We start from the raw sequence: 19,745 nt of genomic DNA on the forward strand, positions 1-19,745 counted from the left end.
GGCGCGTGTACTTTTAGAGTTGCAGTGCTCTGTTTCGGTCTCTCTTCCTACGCTTGGTGTTGCTGCTGCGGCTTCTGCTGCAGTCTGCATCGGGAGCATCTTAGGATATTACAACGAATTGCGCTTGCTTCATCGTCGTCGCCTTCTGCGAGTGCCCTTATCCCACTATAATACTATCCCCGCCCCTCGTCTCCGCACAAGACCTTTCTTTCTGTTCTTTCTTGTTCTTTCTCGCCTTCGCTCCCACTCTCACCCTCTAGCTCACGCTCATCACACCGTCACCGTAGCACGCTGCGCACGAGCCGGGTACTCCATGGCGCTCTCGTCTCAGGTCTTTCGCTCGCACACTCAGTCCGCAGGTAATAGCACTTGCATAGATCGCGCTCACTAAACTGGAGGACTAGCAAAAGCAAACTGGCGCTCCTCGTACGACCCCCGGCCTCGATTCTCCGGACCCTCGCGTCGGTTTCGTCGGCAACCGGTCCGAGTTCCGACCGTGCCGGGGAATCCAGCGTGTCTCCCAACTACAACGACGACGACGACGACGACAGCGACAGCGACAGTGATCACTACGACGACGACTTCGTCAATGGCACGCATCGCACTGCCGTCGAAAACACTCCCGCTCGCGGCAAGAAGCGAAAGCGCTCAACGCACAAGCCCCACTCATCCGCCGGCAATCCTGACATCCCTGGTCAGCGAAAGACGAGGGCGGAGAAAACGTCCCTGTGCAGGACAGCAATTACAAATCTAATTGACCCGCCATCGCCGCCGGCCGCTCAAAAATCTGCAGTCCGGACGGCGGGACCTGACCACTCGCCTGCTCCATCCCAGTCACCGGCCTCCGTTCATGTTCCCTTGGCGGCCTTAAGGCGAGGGCTCCGCGTCGAGGACTACGTCCTAGAGATTCGCCAGCAGCCGATCCGTAGTAAAGCCGCCGGCACGTCCGAGAGAGGTTAGTAGTCATTTCCTGGCTTGGGAGAGGCCGTCTTAATTAACCAATTTAGCGCTCGCTGACCGTAAGGCCGTCGACCCGCCGCCAATCATCCAGCTCACAGTCTCCGACGGCGACTCCCACCGGGAATGGCTCCAGTCTCCGTTCTTTTTTATGTGCGCAAACCTATATGATCCCGTCGTCGACACACCAATCGCCCGGCCGCCGAGCGAAACGCTCGCTGGCACGCTCGTTTCATCCCTTCATCGTGTACGCGACGGAAACGATCGAGAGGGTGGTTACTTTGTATTTGGCGATCTCAGTATCAAACTCGAGGGCAAGTTTCGTCTGCAGTTCAACCTATTTGAGATGCTGGAGTTCGTACCCTTGTTGATATTCATGTATGCATCCTTTCTAACGATAAAAGTGGTGCGCAAGTTGAATTCATAACCTCGACCATTTCCGACGTCTTTACCGTCTATTCTAGCAGGCAGTACCCCGGCGTGCTCGAATCCACATTCTTGTCACGCCAATTCTCAGACCAAGGCGTGCGATTACGACTGCGAAAGGAGGGTACCCGGAATGGCTTATCCGGAAATCGCGCGCAGGCGGACGACGTAACGACACCTGCTTCTCAGACCATGCCGGCGCAGCCGACTGCCGCTGGATCTGAATCTACAACTGAAGCCAGCACGCCGTCGTCTGCGGCCGCGAGTACGCCGGCAATTATGACCAGCACGGGTTCCCCGAGCGCAAAGCCGGCAAAACTTGCATACACACCTGAAACCGGCGAATCTCACGGAATCAATCATGCGCCACGAACTCGAACAAGGAGCTCCGCCAGGATCAGCAGCACGTCAAAGTACGGTCCGGCCGCCTTCTTAGCAGCTGAGTCTTCGCAGCTTTCAAACAGAAGTCTTGGACCTGCAAACTTTTGGGCGAAAACCAATGTCGAGGCCACCAACGCTGACGATCCCAAGAACTACCAATATGACCGACCGCAGCAGCAGTATACCAGCGTACTGCCATCGCATTCGCCCCGACAGTTGCAGCAATATTACCCCGATCCTCATCCTCATCCTCATCCTCCTCCGGCTCCGCCTCCACCTCCACCTCCATCTACAATATATCCTCAGGGAGGTGAAGACCACTACGACAACTACCGCTACAGGCACGGCCAATCGCCCGCATCCCATCTTGGTCATCCGCAGCCAATATCTTTCCAGCCCTATTTCTCGGCACCGCCACAGCATTTGCCTCAGTACGCGGTACCCGCACCTACGATTGCGGCGGCAGATACCGCGTTTCAGCCACAGCAACACCAGTTCGGTGGAGTCGCTTACTCTATCACGACTGCGCCACACCATCCGCAGCCCGCACACAGCTTACCATCTGGGCCGCCGTCTCCGCTCGCGTATGAACAGAAGCAGCCAGAACGGCGTACGGCGCCGCCTGCTATTTTACATCCGTCGCTGAGCCCGAGAGTGCCGCAGCTGACCGGAAATCACGGCCCGAATTCGTTGATGCGCGATGGTGTCGGACGCTGGAGATTGCCGCCGATTGTGTCTGGCGATCCCGGCGCGACTGGGGACCGGTCTATTCTTAACTCGCCTCTGCCCGCGGCTCCGAAAGAAGAGCCACTGCGCCCTTCGGGCACAGTCTCGAACGGGTCATATATTCATCAGCTCGGTCCGCCAATGTCGTTTGATTTTGCGGCAAGGGGATATGGCCATGGCGGCCACTGCTAAGATGTTCTCGCTGTTGGTTTGACACAAATGGACTTTTGCATCGGATTCGGTTGTTTCTGTTGGTAGTGTTTATGCCTGGATTGTGGTGCGCTTTGGATAATAAAAACGTAGAGTTTGTGTTCCTAGTTTCTCTACTTCCGTTAACAGGTTTTGTTCGTGTGATTCCTGCATATTACTCTGTATTTATGTGAAATGGATATGTAATTATGCATCTGTCTGGGTATGACAAGATATTGTTTCTGACTCACGACGCTCAACTAATATGTGTTCCGGTGGATGGTCCGTCTTGGGTTTTTTTTTAAAAAAAATGCCTCGCATAAGTTGATTTAAACACCAAACCATACCCCAAAAAAAAAAAAAAAAAAAGAGTTTGTGTCGTCCTTCCTATTTCGGCCATCCGACGACCCTGCATGCAGATCTACAGCCGGGGGGCGGGGAGGCGTCGGGCGCATTTAACGTCTTGTTTGAGTTAGCTGTTTTTTTTTTAGTTGCGTTCCCGCTGTCAAACGTCGTGCGTCGAAAGTTAAAACAGAATGGTATTCGATCGTTATGCGGACACGAAGAAAGCGTATGGAAAAACCAAAAAAGAAGGGGGACAGAAACAGATAAACTAGCATTTTGGCATTAACATCACAGGTTTACTGGGCCCCACTCACAAAAGATGCAATAATCGAAAGCGTCGAAAGTACTAGCCGACGCTACGGCGGAGGCGGAGGAGTTCCACCACCACGATAAACTCCGATGGTCACATTTGTAAGCATAGCGGGCTTGTATCAACTTTTGGAGTTAGCTTCCGCCTTCCCTTGTTAGGCATTCGGCCGCCGGAGACTAGAAGTTCGGGTGTGTAGCTACTTATGGGGCTAGCTGTCACGACTGGGATTGGCTATATGCAGCGATTAATTATTACTCGTATATATATGCTGGCGATGGCATCTAGTTCCTCCAGAATCCTGGTATCCTGGAGAAATCCGATTAGCGACCGCAGTCAAAATCGAAACAATACGTACCTGCACCCAAGCTAACGACTAGTTACGGGCTGGCCGGTACAGGCTAATGCTGTATTGGCGCGATAATGCAGAAATTAGCCTCGACTTATCAAGCACAGGCTGCACAGCCTGGACACTGCCGCAATTCCAGAATAACCTTACTACTCACTGTTCACCGTCCCTGCAGCCTGCAAATCGCGACTATCAGGTCGTTAGTGGGACAGCATGACAACCGGAGTAGGACAGACATACCCATGCAAGTTGTTTGATACCCACTAAAACTAGTTAACCAGCCTAAGCTCCAAACGGTTTCGATCAGAACGATCGGCATTGTTCTCGATCCATATCTCTCTCAACCAAGGGTTGACCAATCTTGGCGTCGCCAAGCAAGTAAAATCAACATCAACTTGGAGCTCGCTTATAGACTGGCGTTATACTGGTTTGTTAGACACAGCAATAATATGATGTCGATCGAAGCCTAAAGGCAGGAATGATGCATAAACCGCGCACGAAATGGGGAGAAGTACTTCTACTGGACTCTTTACTCTTTATGCAACGGTTTTACCTGGATTTGCTTTTTTGGCGTCACCGACAACCTGGTTCCCACCGGGGGGTTTAGCAGACTTCACTGCAGTCTCCCGCGACAAGCAGCTGCACAAAAAATGTTGGCGATGCTTAATTGGCCGATGACGCGGCCAGAATCGTAGATTGCTAATTACAAGAATAGGCTTTAATTTCGCTTGTCATGCGTCCCTTATTCTGAAAAGTTTACCAATTTCTCTGGTAAACTCTGAGCCTCCCCCTTTGGAGCTAGCAAACAGCGGCAAGGCGTCGAATACCGCCCTTGCGGACGATACCGCACGTCTCTCATTGCAAGTGTACAGGCACCAACCTATGCTACATTATGTTTTGGGGGGAGCGGACTGAGCGGTTAACTGCAAGTAATCACCCCTGTCTGGCAGTAGATGTAAGTGGCAACTGGTGACCGCTGTTTCGAAGTGCAATGATTTATTCATCATACCCACCCGACCGTGCCGATGTCTTGTGTGACGATATACGTGTCTAATCCACGATGATAATGTGACAAAGTGCTTGCAAGGCATCAATCATCCCAATTTGTCAATAGCGGGCAAACGAAAGGGATGTGCAAATGTAAGCTTCGTCCGGGATGGGCCTCAACAGATCGACAGTCACAGACATCCAAAAGCAGACAAAATTTCAGTCATCAACATCCCTCTTTCAGCAATTATGCGGCAAAATTTGCTTGCACTCGGATAAACGGTGCGGGGAGGGAAGCCTCGTTCTGGGTACGATCATAAAAGCCAAAACGTTGCGTCTACTCAGGCTTTATCTCTCCGTCTTTGTTGGCTCAACGGAGTACGATCTCTCCGAGAGTATTGAACTTTAGAGTTAACAAATTCGGTTGCAAGGGGAAATCGAAATCGGATCCAGGGGCCTGGTATCCCAGTGTAAGTTGACTTGGGTACACACAAACTGTAGTAATTTGAAAACGCTTGATTTTGTGGGTCGCAATTTGATAACAAAAAAGATTAAATTAAATGCGGGCATACAAACGTGCCCGGCGGCCAGATGAGAACAAAGGATGCGGAGAACTGCTATATATCCAAATATTGCGGGGTCCCTGCTGCCAATGCGGGCACTCCAAAAACAGAAATGTTAGGAGACGGTGCTGTAGCTGCAGCTACAGAAGTGATAATTAAAAGATACCTGCAAAAAATAGCATTGACACCGCAAGGATCGACATGTTCAGTAATGTTTGCGGAGTGGGCATCGGACGCAGGCGCGGACGCAGGCGCGGACAAAGAGCGGCCAACTAAACTTAGGGGTGCTCCCGAAGCCGGGTTTGGCCAGCAGTAGTGGCTCATGCGTACTTCCAAAACCATAGTACCAGAGCGGTACTATTGTCCATGACAATTTGGGAATCTCCATGACTGCATTCACATGTCACGAACATATCCCACCTCCTTGTCTTTGGATCTGCTGTGTTTCGGAACCAGAATTAACTCGAACTTGACTGTAAATTCTCCAACAACTATGGTAATGCGTTGTAGTCTCGGGTATCCTATCCAAGATTTGAAAAGTCTTTGTTTCTTTGGCTTAGAAGCGATTGTTTCGAATGGTCTCGTGCGGTGCTGCGTGCGCTTTAAGATTCACATGCACAATAATCCTGCGCTCGGCCATATCCAACCGGGAGAGCAACTTGTGTGAGGAGGCGCTGCCTCATAATGCGAGGTTCCAAGTCCGTGGGAATTAAGGGGACGTGGCTGCAACTTCAACTTCGAATATACGCTGTTGTCAGCAGTTTCAATCTATTGAAAGGAACTTTTTGTCGAGTCACCTCTGACAACTTCTTTGCGTCGCCGGCGGATACTGTCTGTTACGCTGTTTACTCTTCTCCATTATAGGCACGTTTTGTTCATGCAGTTAGGCATGTCGGATTAGACGGCGAAAAAAGAGGAGCGACCACGCAAATGAAACCACAATTGCTGTTTTTTTAGATTCGGGAGTATTCCAGAGTGTTGGCTTTGTCAGTCAGTCAAGTTGTCTACACTTAAAGCTGCCCTAAATCGTAGCTTGGTGTTTTGTGATTCGGCTTCTAGCGTGTCGTCCAAGTCACCCATTCGACAGGAGTGATATTCCCAAGTACCGGCACCGTCATAGGCCACAGTAGTTGTGATTCACACCGATATTGCGCCTGTGCACGGCCCAATATTTTAATCTGTAGTACGTTGCAAAAAAGCTCTCAACCGCGATTGTACAATCTCTTGCTCACTTGTTCTGCGCAATCTTATCCGTATCCGTTCCGTATCCATACGTATAATCTAGGGCTGTCGGCGGATGGCGGATATTCGACTAATTTCCTAATTGGGAAACATCGAGATGTACCTGAGGAGTATATACTTTCGAAATGCTTATAGTTCTGCAACAATTGTTCGAATGGCACTCTAGTTATCTATATAACCACATCTGAGATTTGAAAAAAACAGAAGCAGCAGTTGAATGACTGTTCAACAGCAGAAGAGTTTTCCCAGGCCAACGTGAAACTCCCTTTCTGCCGACACCATGTTCTAGTTCAATGTATTTAATATGCAAAAACGAATATTGCGACAAATTACGAATAAGTTTTATTTTTCTATTCGCATTCGTAAGTATGAAATATACAAATATTCATTATTGATCAAAATGAAAGAGTTGTATTAACGTACACCTGTGGTCAAATTTTGGTGTCGCGAAGGATTTTTGGCACCAAACTATGAAAGGCAATTGTCTAACTTAATTAGACTAGCGTAATCATTAGTGGATTTTCGATCACGACGGATACGAGGCGGATTTGTTCGACAGGATGGCTGGCGCATGCCAGGTGACCGATACAAATCCGCCAAACTTGCGATGGCGGATGGCGGATGGCGAATAGGTTCAGATTAGACGGATATCCGCATACTGCGGTTAACCTATGTCATAGACTCCGAGCGGCAGTCCAATGTCAGCCGGAGTCGATCTAGATCGACTGATGTTAAGCCGAAGCTGTAGATTACTCGTTCCGGCGTTCCTATCAAATCAGATACCTCAAACTGTCGCTTGCGATTGAGTGACCTTGAATTACGGTTCAAGCCAATAATCAGCGTTATCCATTTTGGTATGCGGGTTAGGGCAGAATTGGAAGTCCATGGAGACCAGCACACAGCCCAATAAATTAGTTGACGCAAGCTTGACCTCTGCGGACGGGATTCCAGTGGCGTTCTTCTGCTGCAGATGAAATTACTTTGAGGATGCATCCAAGATTCCAGACGTTTCTGCAACTTATTTCTTAGTCCGACATTCAAGTTGCCTATACCGTCCTGGCACAGGGTATTGGTCTTGGTAAGCTGGCAGCTGTTAAATCCATAATGGCGAGAGTGAACCGCAGGCATCTGCAGAATTAGCGCCAACTAAAGCTAGTGATACGTACCCGCCTTAGATGCAGAAACACGCAAGTGAACAGTAAACAAACGCTTATCGTCGCCCAAGGGAATGTGGAAGACCTCCAGTTCGAGCGCCTCTAAGTAACGAACTAGAAAAATCGTGTTTGTTTCATATCGTCTAGTGCATGGCGTCCATGCCTCTGTAGAGAATTAACCTCGGGCCCATCATCTCACACGGCGGCAAGACGAAATACAGGATTGGGAGGTGGTGGTGGTGTCAACTCTGATTTTGACCCACAAACCCGATAGGACGAACGGCCGCCAGTTTATATTATCCCAAAAATGACTAACCAACGAAGAGGCATCCAAGTCTAACCCATCGTGAGATTATGGTTGCCAGAGTGTATCTCACGGGCAGCCTCATGTAGATCGTCTGTTATCTCAGCTTCTCTTCCCACCAGAACTGTATAGCACTCCGCCGGATCTGCTGCACCGTCTATCCTAGGTTGAAGTGGAACAGTTTGAGAATAGACTGAAATCTGAATACATGGAGCTTGGATAGGCTTATCAGTGAGGGTTATACATGGGGTGAGTTCTGTCTACTTTGGTACTCATAGTAGAGTTTACTGCACCGTATTATACCGGAAGGTTTAGTACCGGAGACCAAGTCAGGCTATCTATTGAGGATCCTCTAATGTGTCTCCTATCAGAGAAGGCGTGGTCACGGGCAAAATACACAGAACATACAAACATTCCGATGACTCTACTGTCATATGAATCGAATAACAATATCTGCGGACGCACCGAGAATAGTGTGTTGAACAGCGTGGCCCACAGAATTGTTCTGCCCTAGTGCACTAGCCAGCGCCTCGTAGCGAATCGTTAACTACGCGACATAATTCTTGGATAAAGCATTAATTTCGCGACTGTATCATCCTGACTTCATTCACGGAATATCTTTGCTCAAGGCGCTGGCAATGAAGCCACACCGTTAAATTATGATATTATTCTCGAGATACTTTCTTGCCAACAGACTCCCAGCTAATTCCGAGTCTTTTTTCGGAGAAAATTGGATGGAATTGACACGTTGAGTCTCAGAAGGACAGTATTCAAATTGATTCGGTTTAGAAAGGATTTACGAGAGAGGAAATTAGAGATCGAGAAAGAAGAGGTGAGTTTGCGCTAAACCGTAGAATGATCAGATCTACCATAAGAATAAGCGGTGGCAAGGGTAAAGGTGCTATTATCTAATTGTTATCCGACGACTTTTAGTGCCTTACCCGATTGCGTGTTCCCGCGCAAGTCGGCATCGAGGCTGAGCAGGCTCCTGTATTTGGAAATAGCGCGAGTCAATTTTGACTGCGAGGTTGTTATGTCTCGCGTACGCAATTTGGACAGCAGACAGGCAGGCACAGAAGGGTGGGTTTTTGTTCGGGACAGAGTCGAGATGTGAAGCTGCAACAAGCGTTGGGTTGGGACTTTGGGGCAACGCCACGAAGGTGGGCTAGCGAAAAGCACGAGCCATTACCGCCCACCGCCCACCAAGCGGCGCGGGCTCCGGGCGAGTTGTTAGCCAAACGATGCCTACACGTCCAAGTCAAATAAGTCATGGAAAATGTGGTTTCCTCTCGCTTCGTCGGCTTAGATCGACTTCCTCTCTGTCTGTAGCCCTTCGTATGTGTGCCTGCTTTTCATTCATAAGCAGTCTGACTCGTCTTTCTCACTATTACTTAAGTCCTCGCCATACTCCCTTGCCGGGGTCCTGCACTGTCGACATCACACGGCCTTCGCTCAAAATTCTCACGTCGCTACGTGAAGGGCCCAGCCGATCCCGCTTCCGCTCTTTCGCTACGCAATTGCCCCGGCATCTTAACCGTCATACCTCCACACAGCCTTTCTTTCAACGAAGGTCTCTCTGCAGCATGTCTTCCTCTAACAACTTCTTTGGTGAGCTGCTTCAGCGCAATGTTGCCTGGGCCGAACGCATCGGCAGTGCAAATCCCGATCTCTTCCCTCGCAACGCCAAGGGCCAGTCCCCCCAGATCCTCTGGATCGGATGCTCTGATTCCCGTGCCGGTGACGGTTGCTTGGACTTGCTCCCCGGAGACGTCTTTGTCCATCGTAACATTGCCAACTTGTTGCCGTACAACGACTTGTCCTCCTTGGCCGTTGTCCAGTTTGCCGTCGACGTGCTGAAGGTTAAGCACATTGTTGTATGCGGTCACTACGACTGCGGCGGCGCCATCGCTTGCTTAGGTTCCAAGCGACTTGGATTATTAGATAACTGGTTGAGAAACCTACGCGACGTGCGAGCAAAGAACAAGGCTGAGCTCGACAAGATCTCTGACTTCCACGAGAAAGTCAACCGTTTCGTCGAATTGAACGTCATCCATCAGGTCCACAATGTTAAAAAGCTGTCGCCTGTCGTCGATGCCACCAGAGAAGGCAGAATCCAAGTCCATGGTTTGGTCTACGATGTCGCTAGCGGTCGCCTCAAGCCTCTTGATATTCCTGAAGATCCTAACGCGGAGGACTACCTTGTGCTTGACCAGGACCAGTCGTTGGAGTGAGCATGCGCATCCAGCAGAAGGCGGTGCGATATTTCATGACTTTCCGGCGCTTATACATTTTTGATTTGAATTTTCGTGTAGATATATTTTGTACTTTATGTTATGTATGGTAAAAGTGCTTTTCCAAATCTCAGGATTGACAACCATTTTGAGCCCTGCTAAATGAGTATGGTCCGCCCGGAAATTAATTGAAATTCCTTCATGCTGCAGCAAAAACACCGTACCATTAAACGAAAATCAATTATATAATCCCAATATCCATTACAACATATACGCACGCCACAGATTCTGACCAGAAGAACGAGCTGTCTCTCCTTAAACCTGTATTTACATATGATAAATGCATCATAAACTCCAATTCATATCTTCCTATTCTAGAACTAGTCGTCCCAAATGCGAGATGCCTATAAGTGAATTCATTAACTGTGTACACTGCGCTAGCCAGCACACTGGAACATACCCGCCACACACTGGAGGTCTTGAAGTCCTCAGGAGCAATTGGCTCGTCGGACTGCTTGCGGTATTCCTTGGTAAGACGCATATCCCGCTCCATCACTAGTCATGTCATTAGTCTACCATTTTCCTCACAGCTCCAGCTGAATGCAGCTAGCAGTTTGCCTGATAATTTAACATACTCATTTTATCCCACGCGTCTCTGTGAACTCGTGGCTTGTTGCCGCCTTCTCGTAGTAACTTGGCCGCCGACATACCAGTTCCAGCAACTCCGAACATCTACGTTGAAAAGACAATGTTAGCCATTATGTATTCCTGTTGTCGCGTAACCAACAAACAGTCATTCCAAGTCCACCCACTCAATCTCCCATTTCCCAAGCAGCAAGGTAAAATTATTTCCTCAGGAGATATTCTGCCCCAGCCTGAGCTTTTCATCAATTTCAGGTCCGACCACCAGCAAATATCGATCTCCCCCCACCCCCACAAAAATAAACTCACAATAATAATAACGCCATATGGCAGCAATGCCTCAAACGGAATCATCTCGTCTTATGTATCTTATTTGCGCGTATTAGTATCGTGACGTGACGGCGGTTAGGCGTGGTTGTAGTGGTGGTGAAATCGAAGCACCACCTCGACGAATCTGATAGGCTGGGCCACTGGCAACAACTTTCAGCGGGAGACCTAACCCTTACAGCCAAGTGCCTCACTATGGGTTAGGGTGCAAGTTAGCCGGCGTGACTGAAAGAGATACAGAAAGAGTTACTAACAAACGTATCGCCAGTAACATTGCCATCAGTCGAATCTCAGAAATTTCGGCTTGCTTTTAATTACAGTGCCTGCAAGGAGTTGAGGTGATGCATACGCGTGTGGCGTGACGACAACTTGTGTGACAACCCATCCTAAGCTAAGAATCACTACGCGCCTGGATAGTTGACTTTAGAGGGAAATACGGTTCCTCTACTTCAGAAAGGGTCATAAGAAGCCCTAGCCAAGTGTAAGGCTGGCTACATGAGTGTCTGCAAACAAAATATACACCTTGCGGGTAATCCTGTTTTATTTCTGGAGATATAGACGTAAGTATGAACCGCATCGCACATTCACCTGATGACGTATTGTCAATAGCTAACGCGCACGCGTTGCTGGCATATAGACCCGATCGCAATTGGCAAGTTCCAAGAAAAGTGGTCAAGGACGGCTGAGAGTTATTGAACATATATGGCGCTGGATAAGCGGCGACGGAAGTCCGCGCGAAAGCCGTTTTTCATGGTGGGTCAATTTATGTTGACATGGGATATTACTTTTTTCAGATGTGCGCGACTAACAATGTTGGTGCTATAGCGTCATTTTAATACTCTTTCGGAGCTGTCTGGTGTGAGCCCGAATACATCGGCGACGCCAAATAGATGGCGGCAAAAACCGCCGACGTCATCTCCATTGTCTGACCCACCCTCATCACCAGTTGCGATAACAAAGGCTAGCAACAACATTAACAATCGAGAAGCCCGGAGGTCCCGACGCAACGCAGTGAAAGAGAGCCAACAGCCTGAGGCTGCTCTACCCGTGTCTGGCGGGTTTCGAAAGGATGTACGGCGAAGGAAGAATAGCTTTGATCCGCCGTCGACCGTGATTGCTTCAAGTTGCGAGTATGTTAGGTTTAGTCTGCCGTGGTGGTAGATTGCTGCTAATATCGATTGTCAGGATATGCAGCGGTCGCAGAAGAGACAAGAAACATAAAGTGTGCAATGAGTGCCACGCGTCCAGAGGTATGTCGCCATCGACGAATAATCATGCTTTCTTTTGCTAATCAAATTTGAAGTTCATATCGCGTGTCTCGACCGCATTGACACCTCCTCTCGTTCAACCAAGTCGAATTGGATATGTTCTGCTTGCCATGTACGTCTGTCAGGTTCAGGGTACTCACGAACACGAGCATTGCGATCCCGAACTGTTGGCCTTGAGCAACGAGCGAATGTTAGTAACAGTGGTATCAGTAGTCCAGTACTTGCACATACTAGTGTTGCTGATCCCTCTGGGGACGTCGAATCTGAGTTGTCGGATCCGCCAGACATGATAGATGACGTGGGCAGCTTTGCAATCAGCAGTCCGCAGGATATGGATAACTCCAGTGAAATGGAGGAAATTGCCAACGGCGAACAGAATGAACAGAATGAACAGCTGGATAATTGGGAAGATTCTACAGATTCAGACCATGAGATTGGTAAAGATAAGGACACGTCTAGGCTGCAAGCTAGTGCTACCTACTATGCCGCTATCGACGACTCCGAGAATTTTATAGATGAAGTTACTATCGAAGGCAGGTCTGAAGGTCGAAACGATGATGTCCACCAAGATTCCGCAGGTGAGCGCGTTGAAGAAGTGTCACCAAATGTCGACAATGTGGCCACTGCTGGGCCTCAATCGCTGGAGGTCTCTGCAGACGTAGAAGAGTCGCGGTCACTAACGGTAGGTGGCACGCCCGATACTGATGGAGCTGTTACAGCGGACGAGGCCATTTATGAAGATGAAGACGACAGAGTTGAAGAGGGGCTTGAAGATCCCGAAGATGAACCGTATGAAGAGGAATCTCCTGATGAGATTGAGCCGGAGGACGAGTTTGTCGACGCGGAGGATATTATCATCGATCCCGCTCTCATCAAGGCACAGGAATCATCCGTCACCGTGGGAAGGGTTCTTCGGACCCGCAGCAGCAATTCACAGGGCCAGGCCGAAATCAGTAGTCCAGTCTTGCACATCCCATCTCTACGCAACCGAGAACTGAGGTCTACTGCGCATGTCATGACCCATCCAGCAGATAGGACGGCTACACTGTCGCCAAGACGTCGAGGACGGCCACGAATCCATCCTATCGGCGAATCACGATCACACCGGACAGATAGACGTCGATTCGCGGATGTATGCTCGGGATACACTACTAATGCTGCAACTGGTTCCGATGCAGAGCTTGAAGACTCTCGCACCCAATCGGCGTCCGCCTTTGACAGTCGTCAGCTGGATCTACAACGTCTCCGGAGTCAACGCAAATTCAAGCGGACTCACGCGGACGGCAATAAGCTGATTGTGTTTGATAGATCGCGTTCAAAGTTTATTGCGAAATTCAATTTGGTACAGCTTGCCAGTCATATTGACATTCACAAGAACAACCTTGGCATATCTGGATATCTTACTTACGATCACGTCCACAAGAATGTCTATACGTATCAAAAGACCGCATCTGCTCCTGTGAATAATGAAGATAACGAAAGGGAGAAACCATATGGAGGAATACTATCTGCGAGTCAGGCTAATACTTCACGAACAGCGCCTGGTTCGTTTGACCGGATGATTTTTGGTAAGACGCTACTGTTAACTCAGCAGCAAGAAACGCAGACTGAAAGTCGGAAGCGAAAGCGGGCGGCGAATAAGCGAAAGCAGAGGCTCAGAAACAGGCGACAACTACACGAGTCCTCATCAGAGGACGAGTATACTGAAGATGGGGTTGTAATTGCCCGACAGAGACGGCCACATGTCACATCGCTATCATCGCCGTCGTACGAATCCTCGTCCTCGTCGAGTTTCAGTGGGGACCAAGCGGAATTTTCTGATGTTTCTTCGGCGTCCTCAGCGTTCAGTGACGAAGTACTTGAAGAAGGCAGCGATCTGGAACTGTTGGCAGGCGCTTCTAAAATTCGGGCAATTCGATTCGGTAAATATGAGATCGAGACATGGTACACGGCTCCTTATCCAGAAGAGTACAACCGACGATCGCTTCTGTATATTTGCGAATTCTGCCTGAAATATATGCCATCGGAATACGTCAATTGGCGTCACCAGATTAAGTGTCCAATGCGGCACCCTCCTGGAGATGAAATTTACCGTGCGGGAAAGGTTTCGGTATTTGAAGTTGACGGAAGGAAGAATCCAATGTACTGTCAAAATCTCTGTTTACTTGCCAAATTGTTTCTGGGATCTAAGACTTTGTATTACGACGTAGAACCGTTCTTGTTTTATATCCTGACCGAAACGGACGAGCATGGGTGCCATTTTGTTGGATATTTCTCAAAGGTGAGTGTTACTGTTGCTGCTGTTCTAGTGAGAAAGTCGTTAGTTGACACGAAATACTTAGGAAAAACAAAACACTTCTTCTTACAATGTTTCTTGCATTCTCACGCTACCAATTCATCAACGCAAAGGGTACGGTAACTTCTTAATCTCGTTCTCGTATCTCCTCACTCGTACTGAACGCAAGACCGGAACACCGGAAAAGCCATTGTCAGATCTCGGCTTGCTCTCATACCGGAATTACTGGAAGTACACATTATGCTATGAACTTCGAGATTTGTTTTTACGTCCCGGTCAGGCTGATGAGGAGATCAAGAAAGTTAGTATTATGAAATTGTCTGGCAGGACAGGTATGACTCCGGATGATGTTGTATGCGGTCTCGAAGCGCTCAATGCTGTGGTTCGTGATCCTGAAACTGGAACTTACGCTATTCGGGTTGATCGTGCACTGATCGAGTTGCAAATTGCGCACTGGGAAGCGAAAGGGTATATCAGTCTGGAACAGGACAAGCTCGTTTGGACATCGATGGTCGTTGGGAAGTCAGGCGGTATAAATTCGTTGTTTTTCGCCGCGGCTGGCGTGCAGCCTGCAGTTAATTCAGCTGCTGCTGCGGAGCAAGCTCAGCGTGTTGAGTCAGTTGCTGCGGAGCAACTGCGTCACGGGAATACCTTTGGGGAAGCAGCTGAGTCGGAATCTAGTATTCAGTTAGGTGTTCGCGATTCTGTAGACATGGAGGAGGCTGATGCTATCGCTGGCAATATTATACAAGCTCCAATAGAAACGCCAGAAATACCGATGACCAGATACGAAATCGTCACTCCCCAAGCACTCGCTGGAGTTCCGCGCTCGAGATTGTGGAGCCTCGAGCACAGACTCGCGTACGAACGCCATGATCAACGCTGGCAGCAACTTAATGATTCAAATTCTGCTTCTGTCGAAGTAGAAATTGAGGGGGAGACGTCTGCGCCACAAGATGCCGAACCTCAGAATGGGCCAATCCAGACGCCACAACGACGCGGCCGGCCTCGCCGAAGTATGTCGGTTACCCCATCTAGTGCGACACGGTCTACCCGGCATAGTGGGCATCAGGTTTTTGAGGGGGAATTACCACAGCGGCGGTATCATCGGCGTGATGGTAGTAGAATGGCGCAGGAGAGTCATGCTGACGAAGATGTTACTAGTCGTGGTCCACCCGAGCAGGTTACACTGGATACAGTACGAATTTCAAGGCGGAGACGAGAAGTGTCGCCATTGCAAGACAATCTTCTGTCTGGCTCACGCAGTTTACGTGAGCGTCACTGACGTGATTGTGTATTTTAGGGTATATATTTGGGATGATGATTAGGATAGCAGGAGCAGATTTTGTTTTCGTCGCCTTGCGGGTTTCAATACCAGTTCGTACTATATGGTTAGTCAATGTATTATAGATGTAACTTATGGATGATAGTGTAACTAATAGTTTATGGCATTTCCATACTCGAAGTCTTGTGCGGTAGAAATTACCTAAAATTGAATTGAATTAAATCTGACGGAGTCCCATATAGAAGCTGCCATTCTTCGTATTGCAAACTATCCTCCATAATCTCTATCAAGCAAATCACTGGGATCCAGAATATCTCAGCGATCTATCCCGAATATCAAACCCAGCAATGTGCTAGGGAAAGAGCCCAGACTGACGATCTTGATCGGGAATAGTATCGGCAGGCTGAGGAGGTTGACTATATAGTATAGCGTCGATTCAGTATAGGCATAAACCGATAAGTCTGAACATGCACTTTTTTGACTATTTGCTACTTAATCCTACTCTCCCAGACAGAAATCCTCATCCTTATAAGGATTATAAATCGTATATCGTATATCGAATCGTCTACCTTGATATCCCGGCGATAATATCACCGAATTATCGCCAGGAATTTTCACCCTGGTGATATTGTATCGTCGCAGATACGATATTGAAATCGTGTTCAGCCCTAGTGATAACCGTAAAATGCAGTTAAGCAGACACAGCAATAAGCTAAGAGAAATTTCGAAACACTGATAATACAGCCGTCCCACCTTGTTCTACTCGAGCCTTGCACAAACCCAGAGAATGAAGGAAGCTTACAAATCTCATTCGGGCTGTCAAACTCGTTGCAAACTTGGCGCTGTTCTGGTGGATTATTCTTCAAAAGGAAAAGAGCTTTGTCATAGTCCGAAGCGGAGTGGTCATCCTTGGTAAACGTATCTGTGGGCGTAGCATATACCGCCGCACCCGTATGTGACAAATTAGTAGTCTGGCCCGCGAATGCCGGCGGCGAAGTGCTTAAAATAAATAGCTTTCTGCTCGTCTGACATGCTGACGAGCGACTCAGGATTCCTTGGTGTAGTAGACGCTCTACAGAGATCTGCTAAGCGACCAGAGACATTCCACATACTATAGTACCCATATTTCAGGATGCCATGACGGCGCGACGCAAACATCATCATCATTTCTTCATCACCGCCGGTAATGAATAACAGGATCTAAGGAAATGGCGGGGCATTGTCACCAGATTATGACGATCAATCTTACAAAATCTCGTGTGATTGCTCTGGGTAAGGGCTTAAGTTTTCGCGAAGGACTAAGGTATGGAAAAGGTATATTCAGGGGGTAACGGTTGACAATCTTACATGTCGCAACGATATATATTAATATCATTGCTCAATTGCACGACGAATAGGAAAATCATTTATCACATAGTCTAGAAACACACTACAACGTGCTATTAGCTTATTTGATTAGTCGCAATGCCGCCAAAGAAGGGATTAAGTAAGTCCGCTGCCAGTAGAAGCCTAAAGTCCCGACCTGGCTCTACGCGGGAGGGGTCATCATCGACGAAAGCAGCCAAATCGAAGGGACGAATGTCTACGAAGACGAAGAGTGTCTATTTTAATCACAATGTATCTGGCATTGGCAGTTCAAATGAAGATGAATCGGAATTGTCTGAACCTATTGATGACCTGGACAGCGACGACAATGAGGATGGAAGTGATTTCAGTGCAACCGTAGTTATGGAGTCAGAAGGCAACTTGGAATCTGCCGAGGACGAACCCAGCGAAGAAGAACTTGGTTCAGTCCAAAAGAGAAAACATAAAACTCTAAACGCAGATACAAAAAATCAGGCCGCAAGTAAGAAATCTACGAAGAGGCGGAAACGAGACGACAACGATGATGAGGGCGAATTTGATTCACGAGAGATATTTATCCCCAAGCGACCTCCTCGTCCACTCCATGGCATCAGCTACGAGCCATATACTATACATCCAAATACTTTCTTGTTTTTAAAGGATCTAAGGGACAACAATGAACGCGAGTGGTTCTGGGATCACGAGGCTGAATACAGAGCAGCCAAGAAGGATTTTGATGAATTTATTGAGACTCTATCGGAAAGAATGACGCAGATTGACGAAACCATTCCACCCTTGCCACTGAAAGATATCTTGTTTAGAATATAGTAAGAAACCTTTGCTGGCTGCAATATGTTCTGAGACTGATAACAACTAGTCGCGACATCCGATTCACGAACGATAAGACGCCATACAAGCCTTATTTTGCAGCAGCCTACTCGCGCACCGGAAGAGTAGGACGTTATGCGCATTACTATTTGCATTTGGAGCCCGGACAGTGTAGGATAGGTAATAATATTCAGACATTCAGTCATACGCAATGGTTAATCGGGCATAGGCGGCGGCATGTGGCATCTATCAGAAAGCAATAACCACGGGCTTCAAGTCATGCGACGACTGATAGATCGCGGCGGAAAGCGCTTAAAAGCAGTTCTTGAGCATCCTGACATGTCCAAATTCTTCTTCAGAACCCCTAACATGACGCCATTGGAGCAGTTTGTGGCTATGAACCAAGGCGATGCGCTGAAGCAAAATCCTAAAGGATATCCTAAGGACCACAAGGAAATTCAGCTGCTCAGGCTTCGCAGCTACACCATACACAGGTTTCTTAGTGACGACGAGTTCGCACCAAATATGGCACCTATTGACAAGATCATCACAATTTTCAGAGCTCTGGTTCCGTTCGTGAGTACTACAAGTTGCAATTCACTCGTGAAGTAATGTACTAATTGCATGAATACAGATCCAATTCTTAAACTCCGTCATTATGGATCAAGAGGATAGCGAGGAGAGTGTGGACAGTCACACTAGTGGCAATGAAGGGGACGACGGGGATCATTAGGTGTACAGGTCAATAATGTAACTTTACGAATGTAACCAATTGCAATGACCTATATATATTGGCCATGGCCAGAAGTTGTGGACGAGGTGGTGCTGGAAAAGTAGATACGCCATATTTACTCTGCAGGTGAATCTTCCATTCCACCCAAACTCAAAATGTTCATGAAATTATAGTAACCGTAAGGCAAAACCTGTTAAACAGTCGCATATTTCCTGGCTAATGTCATAAGGTTATGCTCATTTTTCCAAATTTTGAACTAGCTGCTTCAATCCAATTTCATCATCTCCGAGAACGGCCTATCGTGTATCAAAAACGGTTCCTTGACTAAATATAAATCGGCTAATTTGCTCACCTTTCCATTAACCCAGTCGACAACGATGGGATGCAACAACTTATCAGCGCCACCACTTTGTAAAATAAGAGTCGCCTCTGATAACGATGTTGCTCCGGGAACAATGGACGAGACTTTCTGTTCGCCAGCATAGTTGAGCATTGTCTTCAGCTGATCCTTCGTTGGTGGCCCCTCTGTAACATCCAAATCAAAAACCTTTCGCTTTGAAGACTCCATATGTTTCTTCAATAATTGCAATGTCCGACGAGAAGCTGACGATGTGGGTGAGTGGCTGGTGCAAGTCGTTAGTAACAAAAGCAATACTGATTGACCTTACAACCGGCTACTGACAACAATGTTACTACGCTTCGCGCACTATTGAAAGCGCTAAACATCTCTAGAATTTCATGCAAACCAAAAGATTATATAACAAGCAAGTGAATTTGGTAGATCTAAAAAAATCAAATTGTTAGGCGGATGTTGGTCGTGCACATATCGTGTGACAGCGTCAAAGAAGCCTGCGCAGTGAC

The 19,745-nt window shown here is 48.0% G+C and overlaps 6 protein-coding genes across 6 annotated transcripts; 4 read left to right on the forward strand and 2 right to left on the reverse strand.

Annotated features, from left to right (window-relative positions):
* Positions 1–313: 313 nt before the first annotated feature.
* Positions 314–2,933, forward strand: V1508DRAFT_463845 (velvet factor-domain-containing protein; the record flags this gene model as incomplete). The annotated part of the gene is made up of 4 exons (XM_066942883.1): positions 314–331; positions 367–955; positions 1,008–1,311; positions 1,362–2,933. 4 exons carry the CDS (start codon positions 314–316, stop codon positions 2,680–2,682), a joined length of 2,232 nt encoding a protein of 743 aa, XP_066793623.1. The 3' UTR covers positions 2,683–2,933.
* Positions 2,934–9,198: 6,265 nt separating this feature from the next.
* Positions 9,199–10,366, forward strand: V1508DRAFT_424054 (carbonic anhydrase). The gene is made up of 2 exons (XM_066941240.1): positions 9,199–9,265; positions 9,327–10,366. Exon 2 carries the CDS (start codon positions 9,514–9,516, stop codon positions 10,159–10,161), a length of 648 nt encoding a protein of 215 aa, XP_066793624.1. The 5' UTR covers positions 9,199–9,265; positions 9,327–9,513; the 3' UTR covers positions 10,162–10,366.
* Positions 10,224–11,240, reverse strand: V1508DRAFT_424056 (uncharacterized protein). Its single transcript, XM_066941241.1, has 4 exons — positions 11,113–11,240; positions 10,797–10,893; positions 10,622–10,716; positions 10,224–10,565 (listed from the first exon to the last, which is right to left on the reverse strand). The coding sequence occupies exons 1-4, from the start codon at positions 11,155–11,157 to the stop codon at positions 10,542–10,544; spliced, it is 261 nt and encodes an 86-aa protein (XP_066793625.1). The 5' UTR covers positions 11,158–11,240; the 3' UTR covers positions 10,224–10,541.
* Positions 11,241–11,381: 141 nt separating this feature from the next.
* V1508DRAFT_254019 (uncharacterized protein) lies at positions 11,382–16,461 on the forward strand. The gene is made up of 6 exons (XM_066936401.1): positions 11,382–11,690; positions 11,768–11,883; positions 11,956–12,260; positions 12,316–12,380; positions 12,434–14,679; positions 14,741–16,461. The coding sequence occupies exons 2-6, from the start codon at positions 11,833–11,835 to the stop codon at positions 15,977–15,979; spliced, it is 3,906 nt and encodes a 1,301-aa protein (XP_066793626.1). The 5' UTR covers positions 11,382–11,690; positions 11,768–11,832; the 3' UTR covers positions 15,980–16,461.
* Positions 16,462–17,327: 866 nt separating this feature from the next.
* Positions 17,328–19,131, forward strand: V1508DRAFT_424065 (uncharacterized protein). The gene is made up of 5 exons (XM_066941242.1): positions 17,328–18,150; positions 18,201–18,331; positions 18,381–18,727; positions 18,786–19,062; positions 19,114–19,131. The coding sequence occupies exons 1-4, from the start codon at positions 17,444–17,446 to the stop codon at positions 18,882–18,884; spliced, it is 1,284 nt and encodes a 427-aa protein (XP_066793627.1). The 5' UTR covers positions 17,328–17,443; the 3' UTR covers positions 18,885–19,062; positions 19,114–19,131.
* On the reverse strand, positions 18,775–19,707 carry V1508DRAFT_375448 (thioredoxin-like protein). The gene is made up of 3 exons (XM_066937573.1): positions 19,567–19,707; positions 19,237–19,507; positions 18,775–19,180 (listed from the first exon to the last, which is right to left on the reverse strand). Exons 1-3 carry the CDS (start codon positions 19,608–19,610, stop codon positions 19,121–19,123), a joined length of 375 nt encoding a protein of 124 aa, XP_066793628.1. The 5' UTR covers positions 19,611–19,707; the 3' UTR covers positions 18,775–19,120.
* Positions 19,708–19,745: the final 38 nt, after the last annotated feature.

This window comes from Lipomyces doorenjongii (assembly GCF_038497915.1).
Source record: "Lipomyces doorenjongii strain NRRL Y-27504 unplaced genomic scaffold V1508scaffold_64, whole genome shotgun sequence".
NCBI lineage: Eukaryota > Fungi > Ascomycota > Lipomycetes > Lipomycetales > Lipomycetaceae > Lipomyces > Lipomyces doorenjongii.

Coding starts and splice junctions, on each gene's coding strand:
- V1508DRAFT_424065 (XM_066941242.1), top strand. CDS start 17,444: ATGCCGCCAAAGAAGGGATTAAGTAAGTCCGCTGCCAGTAGAAGCCTA. Junction 18,332..18,380: donor GCCCGGACAGTGTAGGATAG/GTAATAATATTC, acceptor AATCGGGCATAG/GCGGCGGCATGTGGCATCTA. Junction 18,728..18,785: donor TCAGAGCTCTGGTTCCGTTC/GTGAGTACTACA, acceptor GCATGAATACAG/ATCCAATTCTTAAACTCCGT.
- V1508DRAFT_424054 (XM_066941240.1), top strand. CDS start 9,514: ATGTCTTCCTCTAACAACTTCTTTGGTGAGCTGCTTCAGCGCAATGTT.
- V1508DRAFT_254019 (XM_066936401.1), top strand. CDS start 11,833: ATGGCGCTGGATAAGCGGCGACGGAAGTCCGCGCGAAAGCCGTTTTTC. Junction 11,884..11,955: donor CGCGAAAGCCGTTTTTCATG/GTGGGTCAATTT, acceptor TTGGTGCTATAG/CGTCATTTTAATACTCTTTC. Junction 14,680..14,740: donor TTGTTGGATATTTCTCAAAG/GTGAGTGTTACT, acceptor CGAAATACTTAG/GAAAAACAAAACACTTCTTC.
- V1508DRAFT_424056 (XM_066941241.1), bottom strand. CDS start 11,157: ATGATTCCGTTTGAGGCATTGCTGCCATATGGCGTTATTATTATT. Junction 10,894..11,112: donor CATATGGCGTTATTATTATT/GTGAGTTTATTT, acceptor TTTTCAACGTAG/ATGTTCGGAGTTGCTGGAAC. Junction 10,717..10,796: donor AGACGCGTGGGATAAAATGA/GTATGTTAAATT, acceptor TGACATGACTAG/TGATGGAGCGGGATATGCGT.
- V1508DRAFT_375448 (XM_066937573.1), bottom strand. CDS start 19,610: ATGTTTAGCGCTTTCAATAGTGCGCGAAGCGTAGTAACATTGTT. Junction 19,508..19,566: donor CGAAGCGTAGTAACATTGTT/GTCAGTAGCCGG, acceptor GACTTGCACCAG/CCACTCACCCACATCGTCAG. Junction 19,181..19,236: donor TCGACTGGGTTAATGGAAAG/GTGAGCAAATTA, acceptor GATACACGATAG/GCCGTTCTCGGAGATGATGA.